This window comes from Aquila chrysaetos, chromosome 25 (assembly GCF_900496995.4).
Source record: "Aquila chrysaetos chrysaetos chromosome 25, bAquChr1.4, whole genome shotgun sequence".
Classification (NCBI taxonomy): Eukaryota; Metazoa; Chordata; class Aves; order Accipitriformes; family Accipitridae; genus Aquila; species Aquila chrysaetos.
In genome coordinates this window covers 1,851,726-1,872,476 of record NC_044028.1, presented here as the reverse complement: position 1 = coordinate 1,872,476, position 20,751 = coordinate 1,851,726, and the positions used below count along the sequence as shown (strand labels likewise).

At 44.6% G+C, this 20,751-nt stretch overlaps 1 protein-coding gene across 3 annotated transcripts; it reads right to left on the bottom strand.

Moving 5' to 3' along the window:
* Nucleotides 1–9: 9 nt before the first annotated feature.
* ZNF598 (zinc finger protein 598, E3 ubiquitin ligase) lies at nucleotides 10–18,858 on the bottom strand. 3 transcript variants are annotated; one of them, XM_030001634.2, is made up of 12 exons: nucleotides 18,612–18,857; nucleotides 14,794–14,906; nucleotides 13,235–13,364; nucleotides 10,759–10,970; nucleotides 9,979–10,196; nucleotides 9,123–9,240; nucleotides 7,303–7,484; nucleotides 5,930–5,999; nucleotides 4,524–5,287; nucleotides 3,416–3,551; nucleotides 2,432–2,576; nucleotides 10–2,311 (listed from the first exon to the last, which is right to left on the bottom strand). In XM_030001634.2, exons 1-12 carry the CDS (start codon nucleotides 18,795–18,797, stop codon nucleotides 1,964–1,966), a joined length of 2,622 nt encoding a protein of 873 aa, XP_029857494.1. In that variant the 5' UTR covers nucleotides 18,798–18,857; the 3' UTR covers nucleotides 10–1,963. The 3 variants fall into 3 exon arrangements, 2 of the variants coding, with proteins under 2 accessions (XP_029857494.1, XP_029857493.1); XM_030001633.2 differs by having other exon boundaries at nucleotides 5,930–6,002; nucleotides 18,612–18,856; XR_005931421.1 differs by lacking the exon at nucleotides 10–2,311 and adding an exon at nucleotides 2,932–3,138 and having other exon boundaries at nucleotides 2,484–2,576; nucleotides 5,930–6,002; nucleotides 18,612–18,858.
* Nucleotides 18,859–20,751: the final 1,893 nt, after the last annotated feature.

Genomic DNA, 20,751 nt, shown 5'->3' with positions numbered 1-20,751 from the left:
GGCCTGAAAAAAATTTGGTAATACTTTATTTAATCAGGTGAGCACAAGGAACAAGGAAACTGCATCATCAGGCCAAAGAGATCGATCGCCTCGAGGAAACTTACAGCAGCACCCGCCCCGTGGGAACTATGTATCTGCTAACACAGAAGAAATTAACGGAGAATCAAGGGAAGACGTAAGATACTCCTGCAGAGAATATGCATTTTATTTCCCCTGAACTTAACAAACCAAAGGAAGAGACAGGGGGAAGAGCTGACACCGCAGATCAGTTGCTGACTAGAAGTGCTGGGGGCAGCCGGCATCAAACCGAAGCGCCGCTGCAGTCGGTCGTGTCGTGGTAGTGTCGCGGGCATTGCACCCCGCTCTGCTCGAGAGGAACCCGACTCGAAGCAGGAACACGGAAGCGTTACTACTTGTCACGTCGTCATGCATTTTATAAACAGCCATGCAGCCAAATAATCCTCCCTATCCCCATTTCAGGGCGTGCAGCCTGGCCCCTGTGCTGAATACAACGCATTCAGGTATTCAAAACAGTCTTAATTAGTCAGAAGAGGAACCAAAAGCACTTTGCAGCCTGACAGCAAGCAAAAATAAAAAGTGTAAGGCAAGGAAAACTTTCTGTAGCCAGGACTAGCTCTTCAGTGATACTCTGAGCTCAATTTCATCATAGAAATGATGCTTATATAAAAGCAGTGTTTTGTCACTAAAAATTACATAAATTAATTTCAATTAATTTTCCTACACGTTAAAAATAACTAAACCTGGTCTGCCAGGATGGGAGAGAATCAGACACTGAATTACAGCCATGAAAGTGCACTGCAGGGAGGACTCTTGTCACTCCATCACGTCACAGCTGCTGCTGGAGGAGTTACTTCAAATGACGAATAGATTCCCCTCTTGTCTCCGAGAGGTGGAATTTAGAGATGCCAAGCAACATAAGCAAAGCTACTTCAGACTGGTATCACCAAGGGAGGTGCAGGATGTAAACGCTCCGTACAGTCTGAACAAATTATTCTTGTTAGTGCAGACCACTGTAAACAGATAAATGCACTTAAAGGCACTGCAGATAAACATGGTCAGTGATCAGCAGCATTTAATGTCCCCATTTGCTGTTGTTTGGAGCTACCACCATTAATACATCCAAGAAATTAGAAACATGGCAGTCATTAAATAAAATTACTGTGAAGTGTGCTTTACAGAAAGTAAAGCCTTAATGTTATTATTCTACATGCAGTGCTACAAAATAAGTTTCTTGAAAGAACATGTTACATAAAAGGTCAGAGGCAACTTCAAATCTCATGTTCAACTAATCGCACAGATCAGTCCAATTCTTCAAGTAGTAGAACTAATTCCGTTTTCAGACAGGAATTTTCTTTGCTGTATGAGCAACCCAATGTTTACAGACACGCAGCTGTAATGGTCTTACTCACCAGTGAGTAGCATCTTTTCCTTTTCTGCACCTTTGTACCCCTGGCTACTGTGATCTTCATGGTCACAGAAACAGCACACAAAAAATCAGAATATTGTGAGGGAAGCCACTTCTGCTTCCATTTGTTTCAGTGATTCATAATCTTCCCCCACCCCCCGAAAAAAGAAAGAAAAACCCCAAACCAGATGCTTATTCCCCTATTGTGTCCCCTGTCGGTCTTCAGATCAGAAAGTATTTTCTCAGCTATTGCATGTTACAGGAGAAAGGTGGCCCCCTGCCTGCCCACCCTGCGATTTCAGCCTAATTCTACTCAGGCGTTTCGGAAGCTCAGACTTTGGATGTTAATTAGCTACGGCGCAGTCCAGTGATCCCTTTGCACGGTATTTATGAACAGCACTGAGAGGGCTCTCTAACAGTCACCTGCGTATGACTACTCAACTGGCACCGGCCCTCAGCCACACTACACTGCCAAACCTCATTCCAAAAAGTGCATATTCATAGATAGAGAGACTGTTTTATTGGTCTTCAGGAAAGCTAACTGATGATTCTGCTGATTGCTTGTAAGGAAGGGAACTCCTCATCCTCAATATGCAAAGCTTTATGGGTGACAACGTCCTGCTGAGTTAGTACTTGCTTACATGTTGGGCAGATACAGCAGTCGAGATCAGAGTTGGAGTCCGTCTGCCAAACGTTCTTTTTGTTCTTTTTGGATTTGTTTGAGCTTTGTTTTTCTTTGATTCTGAAATCGTTGTGAGCAGAAAGCAGTTCTTGTTGCTTAACGGTGTCCGGCAACAACACCAACAACTCGTTAAAAATTTTCTTGAAGTTATCCCCAAGCAGTTCTCGGCAACTTTTGTAATACTGTGCTGCAGAAATCAGACCCTTCAGTGAAAAGAGAATGGGAATAATTAGCAAAAAATATATATATAAAAAAATCTCACTGGGATTCATTTTCTCCCAGAGAGGAAGGTTTCAGGAACCCAAAGGTTCTTGCCCACTCACCTGTCTGAATTGCCCAGAATGAGTTTTAAATTTATTGAACTTGGACTCATCGCTTTGAAGAAATTCTTTAATAGATTGTATTAGCTGAATGTTCCTTTGCTGAAAGTTTTCAGGTATCAAGTATGATCCGTGACAGGATTTTGGCCTGTATTTGAAAAAAACAGACATGACTTTGACATTGCTTTGTGTTACACAAAGATGCTGCAGGATATATATTATATGGCTGTTCTCTTCTATAGGAAGCACTCCCTTCCTCCACTGAACTACCCGTGCAATTACTATAAGCAGCATATAGCTATCTTGAGAGGACGATGAAATGTATCCTGTGGGACTACGGTATCAGATTCCAGTTTTACCTAGACAGAATATTTAAAATGCAAGTTTAACACAGTCTTGACTAGCCGTTTTGTAAGCCAGGTTTACTAAAAAGATGTCAGCAACAAAGACCACACCACAAATAAAACTGAACAGATTAATACAGATGTCTGTATTAAACTTACACAAATTTTCCCCTCCCCTTTTCCTGTAAACTCATCTCTCCAGCCCAGAAGGGCCCCATCCAGACACCAGCTACCGGAAAGATCAGAGCAGTGAAGGCATTCAGAGGTCACCAAGGAAAACATGCTTCAGCACCTTGCTTCTGCGACTCAGACAGAATCAATGGAAAGGTTAAGATATATGTTGAAGCTGCAGATTTCCAAATAAATCTAAAAAAAGACAAAAGTCTGAGCTGCCACACGGCGCAGGTTTTCACTTCTTCAGACTTGAATCCACGCAACGCTTGTGCTTTCTTTTACACAGCTCTCCTGAATCGAGCCCACAACGGCCACAGGACTCCCCAGCGGGAATCATTAAGTGGCTGGCCTCTGCGGCGGCACCTGTTTAGAATAATCCCCTCAGAGTATTTCCTGTTGTTTAAAGCCCATATGACATAACTGAGATGTAATGTGTAAAGTTTCTCTAACTCAAAGGACTTTTACTTACTCTTTCAAAGATGTAGTGACAGGTTCAGAGATCTTGGTGGATGGAATAACAGCAAAACCTGGAGGGGGTTTACTAACAGGCACCGACAGTCCCGGAGGCGGAGGAGGACTCTTTAATAGCACCACAGTATTAAAGCCTAAATAAAAGCAGAGAACAGGCAGGAAGTTAGAGCACATATCTGTGGCACCCACATACCACTGTCTAAAATAAACACCAGTGGTCTAACGTACTCTCCAGAAGCACTAAGAAGTAAGAGTCTGCAGTGCAGACATCACTGTATTGGAAAAAGCCTAAAAATTAGAGAGGTGGAAATCTGTTGCCTTAACAGTCAGGTCAAGGAGCACTTCATAGTGGCTGATGTTACTCTACAGAGAAAATGCTTTAATTATTAATTTACTTTTTCAATAGAAAATAATTTTAAAAACACACTCAAACTCATGATGAAAAACACTTCTACATTATTGAACAGAAATCACTCCAGAAGCCACAACACCACTAGGCAGAGCAGCACAGAACAGAAACAGCTATGCAAGCATCTCCTGATGCGATGCTACTTTCATTAAAACCACTGTAAGTCGCGTTTGTTGCTGTTACTCCAGTTTTACAAGACTATGGCACCACTAAAAGCAAGGGCTTTAAACCTCTGCAAACACAGATTGAAAGCAACCAAGCAAGCCAACTTGCTTGGCAAGTACCAGCAGGCACAGGTCACAGCTAAAGAGAGATTTCTTTTGCCCACAGGGGCTTCCAAACAAGATCTTAAAGCACAAAAGCACAGCTATGTGTCAGCCGTGACTCACCAGAAAAGCAGTGACAGGTAAAGACTGGCTGCTCATCTGTGAGCCACCCCCAGAGAGCAGACACCTGCAGCTGCATGGAGCAGAAGTATCCCAACATTGCCACTGCTTCAGCTGTGATTTACAGAGGACTTTCAAGCCCATCTATGTCACCCAGACTGCCTTTTTAAACTTCAAAGCCTAACCTAGCACCTGGTGGCAGATCTGCTCCTCACATGACAGCCAGAAGGAGCAGTTTATACATCTCATCCACGCGCCACGTTTCTCTAAGCTACCTCCAAGCAATGCTGGCCGTGCCCTGCAGTACTTACCTGGTGGTGGGGGCATTCTAGCTGATCCTGAGCTCCCAAGAGCTGGGAAGTCTTCCTGAGGTAAAGGGCATTTGTTAGTCACTGTGGGCTTTTTAAGGCCAGGGGGCTCTTTGGGTGTACTACAGATCGCTAATGATTTTTCCAAATGACCATTCATGACAGCTGCGGATCTGTCAGGGGTGTGAAGAGCAGAAGATGCATTTGAAGTCTGCTCTGCTTCTGGCAGCTTTTCAGTCAATGACCTGGGAAATGATGTCTCTTGTAACAGGTGTGGGGACGACGGTCTCTGCTTCTCAACCCCCATCTTCTTTTTCTTGCTCACTTTTGTAAAAGTTTGTGAGGTAGAAGCTGCCAGCAAGGACGATACATCAAACATTGTCGGTGTGTTTCTGATCTCCTGGGTTGTCAAGCCACTACTGTTGTCTTCATCATCTGACTGAGAGAGTTTATTGCTCTTCTTACTTCCTTTAGTGCTATTCAAGGAGGATGTTTTTTTGGCTATCTGGTTTACACAGGGGTTGCTAATGGCTTTGACTACATTTTTACTGGAACCATTGTTCCATGCAGATGTGATGTTAGTTACTGTTTTATTGTTAGGCCTCATTTTGGACACCAGAGCTGGAAAATCCTCCTCTTGAAAAGCTGTTTTCTTTGCAGTCGCCGTATATGTCAGAGACATCCCAGAAGAGATGGTGGGTGCTGCAGAGGATGACAAGCTTGGGAAATCTTCTTCTTTAAGCTTAACTGCTGCTAGCTGGGCAGAGCTGTAAGAAAAGGAAAAGTACACCCCATTACAACAGTGCTGCAGAGGCAGCACAACTCCCAACAGGCCAAACAAGCTCCATACCTGTCTGCAGTCTTCCCCAAACTATCACTTAGGGTGGCACAACTGACCCAACTGTTAATGGGATGCAATTGCACTCAGACTCATAAACTGTGTCTGGAATGGGTCTCCTCAAAGAAGCCACACTAGCCTTGCTGTGTTATCAGTACTGTCTTAGTACAACTCACCTTGACCAGAGCTGTACACACAGGTGCATTCGAGCTGCCACATCCTGCAAAGACACTATTCTAATCATCACCAATTTCAGGAGATGATGAATTTTAAAACTCACAGTATATAGCTCCTTCGAGATAAGCTATCAAGTTAAAAATGGCTGGAATGGAGAATATTGAGAATGTCCCTGAAATTGCACCACCAAAAGATCAAGCCATGAACTGTAGCAACAACCGGTGCTGTTCATGCAGGTGACTAGCACAGAAACAGCTGGAGGCAGAAGGGGGCCAGGGCAGGGAGGAAGCATGTGTAGTTTAAGTGATCTGTAAAATTATTTTCTCCAGAAATGCAGAACATAGGTAAGTTTCTAAATCTGCTTTCTCATTGCTGCAACCTCGCACAAACTTACCCTTGTAGAGGTCCCGCTGCTGAACCAATTGCTGGAAAGTCATCTTGGCTTAAAGCACCATTAGCAGCTGCTTCTTTTGGAGTATTGACAAAAAGAGCAAAGAAATGTTTTCAACTAAAATCCATTCATTTCAGAGTGAAAGCTATCAATGAACATGACAGAAGCATTAACAAGTCCTGTTTTCAGCAGCTGATGATGTCATTAACTGTGACATTCCAAAAGGAGAATTTAAATTCATGCATCACTATTTCCTTCAATTAACCGCATTCACCATTATGTCATTGTATAACCGCATTCACCATTATGTCATTGTATACCAGCTGTAGCATACGGGAAATTCATAATACTCAACATGAGCAAAACATTGGTCGATAAGTACTTGGTGAGGGAAGCCTCTGGAGACTGAGACGCCAATGCCCTCAGCTGTCTGCTCCGTGCTTCCACCAGTTTAGCACTCAACTGCCTGCACAGGGTTGGGATGTTCATCAGAGCCTCAGTGCTCCACCTGATGTATGCCAATGCTTCTTCATTTGGAAAGCTGCTCCTCTGAGCAGTCCATCACCCCTCTACTGCACAGATGCCCAAGCTGCTCGGCAATTAGTTCCTGGGCAGTCATTTTACATTGAAACATAACTCATTCCCAATTTAGATTTGCCTGAAAATCCAAATCCTGTGCTGTGGACTGCAGCAGTTCAGGGACAGATTGATAACAGCTTTGACACGCACGCAGCAAAAGCTGGGCAGGCAGCTGGGGGAGATAACCTTGCCTGTCATCCCCAACTGAGCTGTACCAATTAACCAAACAGAGCTCTCAGCAGCTCTCAGTTCATAATGAAAGCATATAATCTTTAAGTGGAAATCCTGTTGAAGGAACAATTCAGCAGTGGAAAATGGATTTGGAGCAACAGTAATATCAAAACACCACTGTATCACATTTATTTGCCCCAAACTGGACCTGGGTCAAAACAGTTAAAGGTTTGCTTTCACCAGTTGTAAACTTTTACTGGGAATAACTTGTTCTCAAAAAAGGGGAAACTCAACTCAAGCATCACAATAAATCAGTTCTTGCATGCTAGCGTAGGAAATGGCACATTCTTAGATTATATCAATTTGGATGGAACATCACACACTGTTGTATGTTAACTGCATTTGATATTTCTACCCAGCTCCATTACACGTGTAACCTGCTGCAGGAATTCCAGCCTACTCAGACACATTTCACTGCAAATCTGTGTTGCTGGATTAAGATTCTGCATAGTTCTATCCACGTCTGCCAGCTTTTGAGAACAATGCATGGTGATTCTCACTTTTGCCAGGCTGATCTCCAGACCCATCATGCCTCCCTGCAGCTGCAGAACGTGTTCACCACTAACCTGTAGTATCGTTTGAAGACTTTGGCACACATTTGGAGCTGAGCACTTCAGAATCCCTCAAGTCCTCCTTTTTACCTCTACTGCTGCTGTCCTCTTTGTCTTCTACCCGTTTTTTCTCCTCTTGGCGTTTAGCTGCTACAGACGCCCTGACTGCTGCTGCAACATCTCTGTCTTCTTCCTCCCTACAGGACAAGGCAGATTTTCTTGGTCAAACAGTAAAGATTACCAAGCAGCTTTGTCTCACTCCAGCTCTCACCTCTCTGGTGTCAGCTCCGATGACTGTCCCTGATCTTGTGCTGCCAACTGCTGAGAAGGCTAAAACAAACCCACCACTCCAATACGCCCTGGCGCCGGCTGGTGAGACAGGCAACATTCACCCCCTGGATTTGCAAATTCTACACGTGGTAGTAACAATCCAGGCCAGAAGAAACCGGGGTGAACTGGGAGAGACAGTACCAAGGATGCATGGGGACACCTGTCTCTCCCATTCATTTTCAAACGTATGAAATCATACTTGTAGGCCACAGTAATTCATTGAAACATGGTTTGTCATGAACTCTCAACACATGCACGATCCACATGCGACACCAACACATAAGTGTTTAGAGATGGACTTTTTCCCCCAGTGAAATCACCAGTAATGAACCAGCTGACCGTCCAGCGAGAAAAAGAAGAAAAATAGATGTGCAGTATGTATAAAGCGCTCAGGTCTTGTGTGGATGAAGAGACATATAAATGCAAAATTTCATTTCAATACTTAACCCTCTTCTTTTTCCAAAGCACTCAGTCTGGCCACACAGAGATCTGTTAGTTCAATGAAAAGCATGGTCCTTAGAATAGGAACTTCATGATTACCCAGACCAAAAAGTCCATTAAACCTGCAAACACTTGTCACTTACTTCAGAAAATCCTGTTTAGAAAAGTTAGCATAAAAACAGTTGCTGAAATTACTTTAGGATTCTGAGTATTTAACCCACAAGTTGAAGATCACATTGTTTGCTTTCTGTGTCAACTCCAGAGAGCTGAAACTTCTGTCCTGGTTTTGGCTGGCATAGAGTTAATTTTCTTTCTCGTAGCTGGTATAGTGTTATGTCTTGGGTTCAGTATGAGAACAATGTTGGTAACACTGATGTTTTCAGTTGTTGCTGAGTAGTGTTTAGACTAAGTCAAGGATTTTTCAGCTTCTCATGCCCAGCCAGCAAGAAGGCTGGAGGGGCACAAGTTGGGAGGGGACACAGCCAGGACAGCTGACCAAACTGGCCAAAGGGGTATTCCATACCATGTGACGTCATGTCCAGTATATAAACTGGGGGGGGGGGTTGGCCGGGGGGTGGATTGCTGTTCAGGAACTAACTGGGCATCAGTCAGCAAGTGGTGAGCAATAGCATTGCACATCACCTGTTTTGTATATTCCAGTCCTTTTATTATTATTGTCATTTTATTATTATCATTATTAGTTTCATCCCTTCTGTTCTATTAAACTGTTCTTATCTAAACCCATGAGTTTTACCTTTTTCCTTTGAATTCTCTCCCCCATCCCACTGGAGGGGGTGGGGAGCGAGTGAGCGGCTGTGTGGTGTTTAGTTGCTGGCTGGGGTTAAACCACGACAACTTTGCACAAAATAATTTCACTTTGACCAAGCATGTAGTCAGCATGCAGCCTTAGACCGAAAGCTAGTTCTACTCTCAAGGATTCACTATGGAGGCTTCCAAATTTTGCACCCACTTCCTTCCCACTGGTCCACCAAAACATTGTTAATTGGTATGTAAAAAACAACACTAAGCAACAATAAGAAGCCACAAAATGTTGTGCTACTCACCTCTTGTATCTCCAGCTGCCTCTTCTGTTTTGCTGACTTCCTCGGCCGCCCAATCTGCCTGACCTCCCTTGCCTGTTATACCTGTCAACTTCTTCATAGTCCTCTCCACCTATAACACCTAAACAGGAAGGATGGTTGATCACTCTCAAAGTTATTTCTCTAATCCGGGCATCACACTTTGCCTGAAAAAAGCGAAAATATACTGGTACAAACAAACCTGTCTTGACTTCTTTCTGATGATTAAGTAGTCTATATAACCTTCAGGATTGCTACATTAAAATATATTTTGCAGTATATTGATTCCATTTATTGTAACCTGTGATGTGAGTTTTGAATAATTTTGGTTTTGTGCAGAGATCTCTCTACATACAGTTCCACACAGAAGAAAAGTTCTTATGTATGTCGAGCTCTGCACTTCTAAGTGGGTATGCTACTCTGGTCTCATGCTCCATCTTCATCACTACTTGGTATTAACTGTAATATGTGTCATTCATGTAATTACAAACTGGAGAAGAAGAAAATCATTAAATCCATCATTAAATCCACACATGGTGAAAAAAATTGTAAAAAAAATTTAGGTAGGAAGAGACTTCTGGATGTCATCTGCTCCATCCCCTCACTCAAAGCAAGGCCAGCTCTGAAACTACACAAGGGTGCCCAAGGCCCTGTCCGGTCAAGTTTTGGTGATCTTCAAGGACAAACTCTACAACCTCCCAGGGTCCTGTTCCAGGGCTTGCCCACCCTCTTTATAAAGAATTTCTTCCTGGATGGAAATGTTCACCAGATGTTCTTGAAAACCCTCAAAGCAGTAAAACTGAATATGTTTCTGTCCACCTCATCCCCCAACCATGCTTACCCTCACTCCTCCTCTGGTGCCTAGGAGCATAGTTGAACTGAAGGTCTATCTGTCGGTTCTGCCTGGCCTCTGCCCTGTTCTTGCTGTGGCAGGCTGTTTTGTGCGCTTTATAATCTATTTCTGTGCGGAAAGCGTGGGTAAACTGTTCTGTGCTGCACCGTCCCTCTTCGCAAAGGAAGTGCTTTTCGCGGAAGTGTTCACGAAGGTATTCATAATCACTGGAAAGAGAAAAGAAGCTGAGCTGCAACCTTCCCAACATATTTTTCTAATGGTATATGGCTAGTCTTACAAGATGAAGACAAGCCTAGGCAGTTGGTTCTTTCTTTATCCCCAGCTAAGCTTTCCAGCTGAAACCACTTGCGTACAGTCAACATAGACATTAATGCATGATCCCAGATGTTAAACTAAACCTACTGGCTGATACTCATCACATCCAGCTGTACCCAAGGCATGTATTTCAGAAAACTTATTTCTATCTGCTTTGCACATGAACTTTGGAGCATTAGAGTTAACATGCTAGACAGCTGCAGACATCTGCTGTCATGCTGCAAAATGTAACTTTTGATGTTTAACATTAATGAGGAAAACTTTAAAACATGAACTAGACAAAAAGTGATTACTTTGGGTATTGGTTTGAGGAATAAAAGAGACTGCAGCCAACCTGCTCACATTCTTGCCCTCTGTCTTCAAGCACTACTTTCCCCAAAATTCAAAGCAGACCCAAGCAATTTTTCCTCAAAATTTAAGCTACCGAAAGAGGAATAAACTACTTGCACAAACCTGTAGTATTCCTGAGCACCATCAGAGTCACAGAAATGACAAAAATAATGATCTCGTCTTAGGTGTTTCAGTAACTCATCATTATCCAAATAACGCTCGTCACAAAATTTACAAAGGGGATGCCCACGATGAGAGGTGTCATCTGGATCTCCATGGATTCGATGACGGGCGAGGTCTTTACGAGAATACCATTTCCGTTCATAAGTAAAAATCTGAAGAAATATATATATATATATGTATTACTTCTTGTGAACAGAGAACAAAATGGAATAAGCCGGGTTCCGCACAACTTGTTAATTTGTAGGAGTGAAAGATTTGCTTCAGAAAGATGCAATTTGACAACCGACACCTAAAATTTTCAGTGAATAGGAAACAAAATTCAAGCAATAGATCCAAATTAAATCTAACTTGCATTCCACTGAGTTTGAACATTGGAAACAGATATAATTCACCTTCTTCCCTTTCACTTTTTTTTGGTCTATTAACATAATGCAACAAACTTTAAATTATAATCTCTGCTGGGGAAAAAAATCCTAAATATGTATTTATGAACATACACTATTTTCCATACTCAAACTAAAAAAACCTGTAAACCAGAAGTGAGCTGTTTTACTTTCCTCAGATCACAACTACCCCAAGATAGCTACATACAAAGGATACAGTTCAGTTAACAAGTTTTGTATTATAAGCCAATCTTCTGTTCCTACTAACACGCAAGCTATTTTGGTAGTAAGGGTTCTGAAGATGCCAAAAAGATCAACACAGCCTTGAGAACAGAATATCCTTTATTTCTCACCTAGATAAGGACTGTTAACTTGTTCTGGAAAAAGGTTCATTTGGCTTAGCTAGGGTTGACGGACTGAAGCTTCTGCAAGTTTAAGAACTTCTTTTCAGTGGGTACTAGTAATATGGAACTTTTTTCTGCAAAAAAATCCCAACCTTGCAATATTCTGAAATTAAAAGCCAGTAAGCTCTAATATTGTCTCTCCCAGAGAATTCACAAAGAATGACAAACAAGTTCCCTTAGTGCTGGCTACTTAAGCTGACCGTGGAAACACCTCTTCACCAGAGCTCAAAGGACACTGCAACCGAAAGAAGCAGTCCTGCCCTCCCCTGACCACTTCCCTTGAATTAGCTTTAGCGATTGCACGACCACAGGAAAGAGTCAAATCAGTTCACCAAAAGCTAACCCTGCAACCCCCCCCCCACGTATTAACATTCATTCAGGTCAACCTGATCAATTCTGGATCCTGTCCCTTTTTCAGCAGTAAACTCCAGTTCAGTTGGCATAAACCAACTGTGGCACCACAGGATAAATGCACTTCTCCGATTTGATATTTAATTGGTTTCAGAGAAAACACACACACATACAAAACCATGTGTAATGACTCCTAAAAATGTGCGTTCATGCATTAAATTCCCTCCTACAACAATAAGGAATGCTGACAACTATTAGACACAGAGGTCCTAGAATTCATTTAACAGTAGCTGCCAATTTTGACGAACGCGTAACTCACAAATACAAAAACCACTCTAGCTCCAGTGAAAGATGGAATTCTGACTTTCAGACTGTGAAAAAGGGTTGCCTGACTTGACATAACACCAGCCCTTCTACGTGAAATTTGGGTGGGATTAAAAAAAATAAGAAAGGATGATGATGGTGGTGGTAAGATGAGTAGTTTTAAGGCTCAATACACATCACCTTTTCAGACATAGACAACTCAGCTTTCCAGTAACTGTTTTATCTGTAGCAGCTTGTAAAATACATTTTAAAACAGCCTCTGGTCACGTTCTATGTGTGTACATCAAACACAGCAGACCTCAATTGCAGGCAACAGTGAGTTTCATTTTCCAATCAAGTCAACAAGATACAGGAAATTTGCTCTGAACAAATAAACAAGATAATGAAATACAATTATATTTCATTAAACCAGCAAGATTGATTCTCATCCTGTACATGATCCAACTGTAAATGCTACGTTGACGCTGATCTGAGAAATAAATCCATCACTCCATAATGCATTTTGCTTTCTGAACTGGCATCAAATATTTTCTTAAGTTACAGTTGTAGCTCGTAACGTCATTACACGTGTAAGTCTTAATAGACATCAAATCTCTACTGGTACTGTTGTAACAAAGTCTGCCCACAACTCAGGATTAACTTTCTATCAGGCAGTTAGGGTTTGGTATTTACACATGTTGTGGCAGAGGAGCTAACATCAGAAGGTTATTAATATGGTTGGGTTTAATTTAAAATATAATCCACTGAGAACCTCTAGGCCTTCTTCATTAATGAGTTTATGGAAGACAGACTTAAAGCAACTGGCCTCACTGCAGGCAGACAGACAGAGGAAACTTAAAAAAATAAATTGGTGCTGTTCAGCCACTCCCTTCTTCCCACCTCCCCAAGTACTCTTACAGGTCATATAAGGGAGCACCTCTCCTTCCCAGACATTAAAACATAGAACTAGCTCACCTTTAAGTGTTTAACACAGAGTTTGCAACAAAAGAGTTCATGCTGCTTCCTCATGTGCTGTTCCAGATCTGCAAAGGTGTTGAATGGCTTCACATCTGGACACAAAGAGCATTCATGCTGCAGCAGCTTCCTAAGGGACAAGAAAGATTTCCTAAAAATTAGCTGATTCCCTCTCAGCTGCCTAATACCTTTATCGAAAAACAAATGTTCCGTCAGTGGCAGAAGGCTGCATTTTTATAGCTCTCCCAGCAATTTGTAATGAGGTTGGCGTCCTGCTTATTCCAAGAATACTTTGTCATATGTCAGGAACAGAACAGAAGCAAATTACACAGAGGCTTCAACTGTAAGAGAAGAGCTGAACAGTCACAGTGTAGGTAATACACTGCAACTATAAAATTTTGAGTGGACTGTAACACATCCATGCAACACATCCCTTGCTTACTGAGGATTGAGCTGATATATGCAACTTTCATACCCACTTTAATTACACTTTCTACTGTCAGAAACTGAAGAATACAGTGGGGAGAGATAAAGAATTGTAATAGAAAAGGAGGGGGAAAAAACCCAAACAAAAACCCCACAATGATTCCCAACAAGAGCTGAAGACAGAGCACTGGTCTCTGTGGGAGACCTCACTCCCTCACACTTGATTGCTGCCCACGGAACTGTAATCTCAGCAACTCTCCAGAAATCGTATCATCAAAAGCAATTCCCAGACCTGGTGTATAATTCATCAGAACATGCTTCCAACTGATTCTGCTCACTAAACCCATTGCCCAGTTCCATAAATATGAAGTCATGCAAAACTATAAATGTATCAGAAAAGCTACACTCTTAGCCCAAATCAGGTTGGATATAATGCGCAATTCTCCCAGAAAAAGGTACCACTGCCTGCATGGTTTCATCTTTTTTCTTCTTTCCTTTTAACTGCTTTTCATTATCTTAAAGCCTCCCAATTAAGCACGTTACGAAGAATATTTTTAGAACATGATGCTGGTGCCACATTTTTTTTTACTCTCCGTTGTTTTTTTACTTCACCCTTTTTCTTTCACATTTAGAATTAAGGTCTTTGTAGGCAGACAAGGTTGCTCTTCTCTTCATACAATGTTTGGTACAACTGGTTTCGATTAGTCCTTACACAGCACAGCAATAAATACAATTATAATAGTAATTCAGTCTTTACTAATTTCCACAGCAGCCATGCAAGGAATGAAAAGTGTTTCAGCAAGTTTCCTGTTGCTAAAGAAGTAAAAAGCAACTTTTATTGACAGAGCGACTCTCCTGTATTATGCATCGGTGAATCTAACACTCCAGCTTTGAGGAGTTGCTCCCTTTGCTGACTGTGGTACTGAGCATTCACGCCAACTGTGCAGCTCCAGCCTCTCGTCCTAGCAAAGCCACCTGCACTGCACGGTGACTAATGTACACAGCACAGCAGCCACTCTATTCCCATGAAACAAAACCACACTGTTCTACTAAAGCATGCATTTCCTGCCACGTAACGCAGATAAGAATATGCTACTTTAGGGATATGTTACAGAAAGGATTTCAGTACTTACCTGTACAGTGCATAAACATCTCCATCCGTAAAATAAATGTCATATTTCTTCTCATGCTGCAACTGGTTAAGCGCTATTGTTGAGAAAGATGTAAGCTTCCGTCCAAAGACAACCTGCAGGCAACACAAGAATCAGAGAGAGCACACTCAGGCTCCAGATAAACTCCTCACCACAAACTTTGTTTGTGAGGGAAGTCGCCACAGCCTGAAGCTTGGACAACACTTGCAGAGCTTTGTGTCACTCCCAGCTGCTCATCACCACCCCCACAACTGTGGTGCAAAGCCACTGTGAGTGCTCCTTATCAACTTCCAGCAAGTGAGCCAGCTTAGACAAAGGTGGATTGGACTAGCCTGGTCTTTGGATTTTGAACTAGATTAGGAAACTCTTTCACAGTATGTTTTGCTACCACAGCTGTGCTAAGAGTAAATATCTTCAACCAATTCAACCCCTTCTGCAGCGAATGTCTGTCAAGAGCCCTGCACTCAGCTCCCTCCTACCTCCTGGTAGGAGATCACACAGAAACCTACAGTCTGCAAGTGAAAAGTGACACTACTCAGAGTCGGACTGGGAAACCACAGTTTCTTCTTTCCTTAACTATCAGGAAAGCGAGAAATAAAATGCTACACCACTTCCAAATTATTTGTACCACCTACCCCTTCTAAGCGAACCTGCTTGCTCACAATTGCTCCCACTGACCTCCAAGCAGCCTGGGTCTCACGCTGCAGCCTTTTACGATATTACATTCTTCTTCAGAAGCAGCCTACCACTGGTCTGCTCCAGCACATGTTCCCACTCTGGGAAGTGCTGGGGTAGCAGCAACATTTATGAAACAGCTGGAGTTACCTGCACCAGCTCAGAAAGGCTGAGACACAAACACAGGAGGCATCTTTCAGTTCTTACAGTAGCCATTGTAAACCCAGAAATACTTACAACCTTAATATAAGCATTCAATTATATAATATGCATGTCATTTAGTCTTGTTAAATCACTCCTCTACCCTTGTTGGGGTGAAATACCATGGAACAAGTCTTTTGTGTCTGGTTTTGTGGGGTTTTTTAAAGCTTTCTTTACAGTTGGGCTACTTTTAAATTAACCAAAATAAAAAATACACCCAACTTCCTGAAATATCAAACTTAAAATAAAGAGAATACAAGTTTAAGTTTGTTGCGTAAATGACAACTATGTCTAACTCCAATTATTTAAAAAATTTCGTTTCAGTGAAATTGTACTGACATTTCATTTCAGCCCAAAGTGAGTTTTAGAAGAGAGGAATGGATTGCTGAAAAGCAGTTTTTTTCACGAGTCCAACACAATTTCCTACAGCAGTTCCAACAACAATCGCACACACATATATAACAAGAACACTGACTGATCCGCTGAGCCTGATCCAAGTATATATCAGGATTAGTTTACAGGTTGTCCTGGTTTCAGCTGGGATAGAGTTAATTTTCTTTCCAGTAGCCAGTATAGTCTTGGATTCAGTATGAGAAGAATGTTGATAACACACTGATGTTTTCAGTTGCTGCCAAGTAATGTTTAGACTAAGTCAAGGATTTTTCAGCTTCTCATGCCCAGCCAGCAAGAAGGCTGGAGGGGCACAAGAATTTGGGAGGGGACACAGCCAGGACAGCTGACCAAACTGGCCAACAGGGATATGCCATGCTGTGTGACATCATGTCCAGTATATAAGCTGGGAGGAATTGGCCTGGGGGGATGGCTGCTTGAGAACTAACTGGGCATCGGTCAGCAAGTAGCGAGCAATTGTTTCGTATATTCCAATCCTTTTATTATTATTGTGATTTTATTATTGTTATTATCATTATTAGTTTCTTCCTTTCTGTTCTATTAAACTGCTCTTATCTCAACTCACGAGTTTTATCTTTTTCCTTCGAATTCTCTCCCCCATCCCACTGGGTGGGGGGGGAAGCGAGTGAGCGGCTGCGTGGTGCTTAGTTGCTGCCTGGGGTTAAACCACGACACAGGTCAACAAGTAATCCTTCCTAACTTCACTGCAACAATTATACATCACTGAAAGCACATATTACCATAACAAGTATATCCTGCTTTCTCCTCCGTCACGTCCTGTGCTGCCTCTCATCTTCATAGTTACATTTCCTTTGGACATGCTACGACACTTACCAGTTCAGTCTGTACTACTCTGTACGACACCAGCTGAGATTTGGTAGTGTTGTACTTGCCTCTGCTAATGCCACACATGCTATGCAAATTAAGAGACCTGGTTTTAGGTCCTACATATACGTTCAGTTCATTCAACAGCAGTTTTGATGTGATTTATGCACCCCAATATCTTTTTTTCTTTCCTTGGGGTAGGTAGGTGAACAGACAGAACAGTATTACAGCAGCACTTAAAGACAAGGGGGAAAAAAGAGCACAGCCATTAAAAATGACCTCTCAGTTAATTATAATAAAAGGATCATTTTAAACAGTTAATAAAGGAGGGAGAAAGATGGCTGAATGAACCAAAGTTCAGGCCACATAATACAGCAATATTACAAAACTTAAAAGCTCTAGAGATTTAACAGTCCACCTGTGACCCTAAGACAAGCAGGTTTAAGGAGGAAGAGCAACATCACAGCTTGCTTCTTCCTAAGACAGGAGAAGTGGAGCAGCAGCTCCTCAGAGGATGACCAGAGATAAAATTACTTTCACAGAGTTTGTTTCTATACACAGAAGCTACTCATGTGCCAGTAAGCTCTGTCTAAAAACCACATTGACCCTCCTGGCCGCCACAAAGTCTGAGGATCTTCAGCACGCAGCCCAAGATCTTCACTCCCTCCAACCACGTGAACAACATGACAAGCAGCCAACGCTTTAGCTGGGGGGGGTCTCTCCTTTTGCCAAGGGGAGAGCCCCCTCCCCCAATATATTTATCTTATTTCATTTCCTAAACCATCTCAGTATATTTCACTCAGTGCTACCACCAATTGTCATCTTCTTAAAGGGTTTGTTTTTCTCTGCATCAGTTCTGCAAAAACAAATTCACGCACAAGCATTTGTTTTCACAAACATCCTTGAACAACTTTTCTTCACGCGGCTCACCGCTGCACCGAATCCTCGGCTCCCTCCGCATGGCCAAGCCACAGCATCAGAGCGACTTCCCCCGAACCCCGCAACAGGGCCCTGTGCTATCGCACCAGCAGAGCATGAGGAAAACAGAAGTCTATCAGAAAAATTATAACCGAGGGGAAATTATTTTTTAAGCATACGCCCAAGGGACAGCTCACGCTCACCGGAACCGGAGGCAAACGCAGCATGGTGTGCTGTAACGCAAGGCGTGAGCAAGCCCTGGAAGAATACAAAGTATGTTCTCCCACAAGCTTAAAACCAAGTCAGGAATTCGGCAGGACGATAGGGTCATCCGAGACCACGTAATACCAACTCTGCAGAGCAAGCCCCGCTGATTTAAAAAACAAAACCCCATTCCATTTAAATCCCATTTTCTTCCTATTTTCTTTCCAACACACCTCCCTTCTCCTCTGGACGTCAGCCGCACCTCTGGGAGCGAAGCAGACGGCAGATAAACCCGGAAAGCTCCCGGCTGGGGTACGGTTTCCCCCCCACACCCCCTCCCCGGCTCCACTCAGCAGATTTCACGAGTTGTTCCGTGGCCCGGCTCCTGCCCCGGCCCACCCCGAGGCCTTCCCCTCCCACCCCGCGGCCCTGCTCCCCCACGGCAGCCGGCCCGAGCCCAGCCCCGGGCGAGGCTGTGGGCCGGGGGTGGTGGTGGTGATGGTGGTTGTGAGGGGGGGGAAGAGGCCCGGCCCCGCCGGCTGCGAGGGAACCGGTCCCGGCCTCACCTGGCCCAGCTCCTCCCGGCACACCGCGCAGTACCGCACGCCGCACAGCGCCCGCATCCGCACCGAGCACCGGTAGCAGATGGGATGGTCGCAACGGCCCAGCGCCACCACTTCTAATTCCCCGCAGCACAGCACGCAAGACCCGTCCGGGGGACCCGCCGCCGAGCCGGAGGCCGAGGCGGCCATGGCGGCGCCGACCCGCCGCGGCCTAGGCCCCGCACCGCCTAGCAACCGCCCGCACCATCGAGAGGCGGCCTAGAGCGCCGCCCTGCCCGGCGAAGCGACTCTCCGCCCGCCTTCGGACTATAGAGAGCCGCCCTCGCGGATCCCCGGCGCAGCACAGGCCTGGCTGACCATCGAGGCTTCGCCTAGAGCGGCGCCTCACGGCCCGCCCCCCCGGCCGCTACAGCGCCACTCCTTCTGACGTCACCCCGCGTCCTCCAGGTCTCCACCATAGAGGAGCGGTCCTCCAGGTCTGCACCATAGAGGAGCAGCCCAGAGCGCCCCATCGCCCCGCGCCGCGCTAGCCTTCCTCTCGCAGGCCCCCCCCCGACCATGGAGAAGCGCTGCCCGGAGCGTCTCCGCGGCAGAGCCCCTCTAGCTGCCTCTCGCTGGTCTCCCCTGAGGCGGAGGCGGTCTGCGGGAGCCATTTGGCGACTCGTTGCCCGGTAGCAGCTGAACAGGCCCCGGGAGAGACCGAGTAGTGGCCGGGCGGCTGCGGGCTGCGCTGTGTTACCTCAGGGCCTGCCCCTGGGCAGCTGGAGCCCCGGTCTGCGGGGAGATGGAGGACCTCAGGCCTTTGCCCCAGCACCCCTGGCTGTGGGGAGACTGGGGACCCCGGGGCCGTTCCTGGCACCCTTGGGTGCTGCCCTGGGCCTTCGGCGGCGGACGGGGGGCTGTGAGGCAGCACGGCCCTGGCTCTTCCCCCTGGACAAGGTGTTTTGGCCACAGCGTGTGCGGTGGGTTTGGTGTCCCGCAGATGTGGCAACGTGGTGACCCACGGCGGGATGGTGATTGAGGTGGCGGTTTTTCCAGGGCAAACAGCCCCACGATGGATGCATCGGACCTGCAGCTCTGCCTCTTGATCTGATTTTATAACGCAGGCGCCTGGTAGCCTGCATAAACTAGGTGCGATTGGGGAAGAAAGCGTTAAGAAGTGTGCTCGAAACACTGTGGAAAATAGGGTATCGCATCCATTAGAACAGTACCACAAATGGGCTCTTGTTAGTGTCGGTACGTTAAGAGCACAGTCTGTTAGGAAATCTTTGTGTATGTGCTACAGGTCATGATTCATGCGTTCAGTATCCCAGCGTGTGACAGCTGCCCGGGGTTTCAGAGAGAGTTGAGGTGAACTAGAGTTAATCGTCGATAACACCTGGTTGGTTGGTGAAGAAATGTGTGTTCCCTCAGGGCTGATTTCGTATTTTGAAGGCCTGTGTGTTGCTGGGGCTCGGAGATGAGAATTGCAGCGCCTCAAACAGAAGAGGGTGCTCCAGGAGCACGGAGAACAGCTTTAACGCGGGGGTTCAGCAGCCATGTTCCTCTGGAAGTAAAGTAAAAAGCGTAGAAGCTTGTTTGGGGACAGCACAGAGGAAGAGACGGAAACAGTTTTTCAAACTTTGGGCTCTCCCACCCTTTTTTTCTCCCATATTCCCACTAAATGACCAATGTGGGGTCACTTCCTGCATGTGAAAAACCAGAGCAGATCCCTGTCAAACGCGGAAGTTCTGCTTCTAGATCCACCCAAAAAGTCTCAAGAAACCCCAAGATCTTGGCGTGAGGCGTTTGTTCTGCCACATCATCATGTGTGTCACCAGATGAGGAGCATGTCACTCCGCTTAGCAAACATTCCTGGAGTCCTGTCCCCTGAGTCAAGGGCTGCCATCTGTCCCAGAAATGACAAAAAGTGGCCCGATTTTTTTGTGGGTGTGTCCTGTGACCTGCAGAGCTGGTATTAGGGGATGATCGAAAAATGATGCCAGGACGCACCATGCCTCAGTGAGCAGCTCAGTGCTCAGGTTACTGGTTGGCATAATGTGATAACCCTTAAAGACAAAACATCTCAAAAGAAACTAAATTTTCTAGGAAAGAAAATGGAGACAAACCACATGAAATTACACATTAAAATGTACAGTAAATT

What these genes read in the sequence shown, in the direction of transcription:
- ZNF598 (XM_030001633.2), bottom strand. Translation starts at nt 18,797, where the DNA reads ATGGCCGCCTCGGCCTCCGGCTCGGCGGCGGGTCCCCCGGACGGGTCT. An exon ending in GCCGGGAGGAGCTGGGCCAG is followed by an intron (nt 14,907 to 18,611) that starts GTGAGGCCGGGA and finishes TGTTGCCTGCAG; the next exon opens with GTTGTCTTTGGACGGAAGCT. An exon ending in GTCTTCAAACGATACTACAG is followed by an intron (nt 6,003 to 7,302) that starts GTTAGTGGTGAA and finishes ATACTCCAAAAG; the next exon opens with AAGCAGCTGCTAATGGTGCT.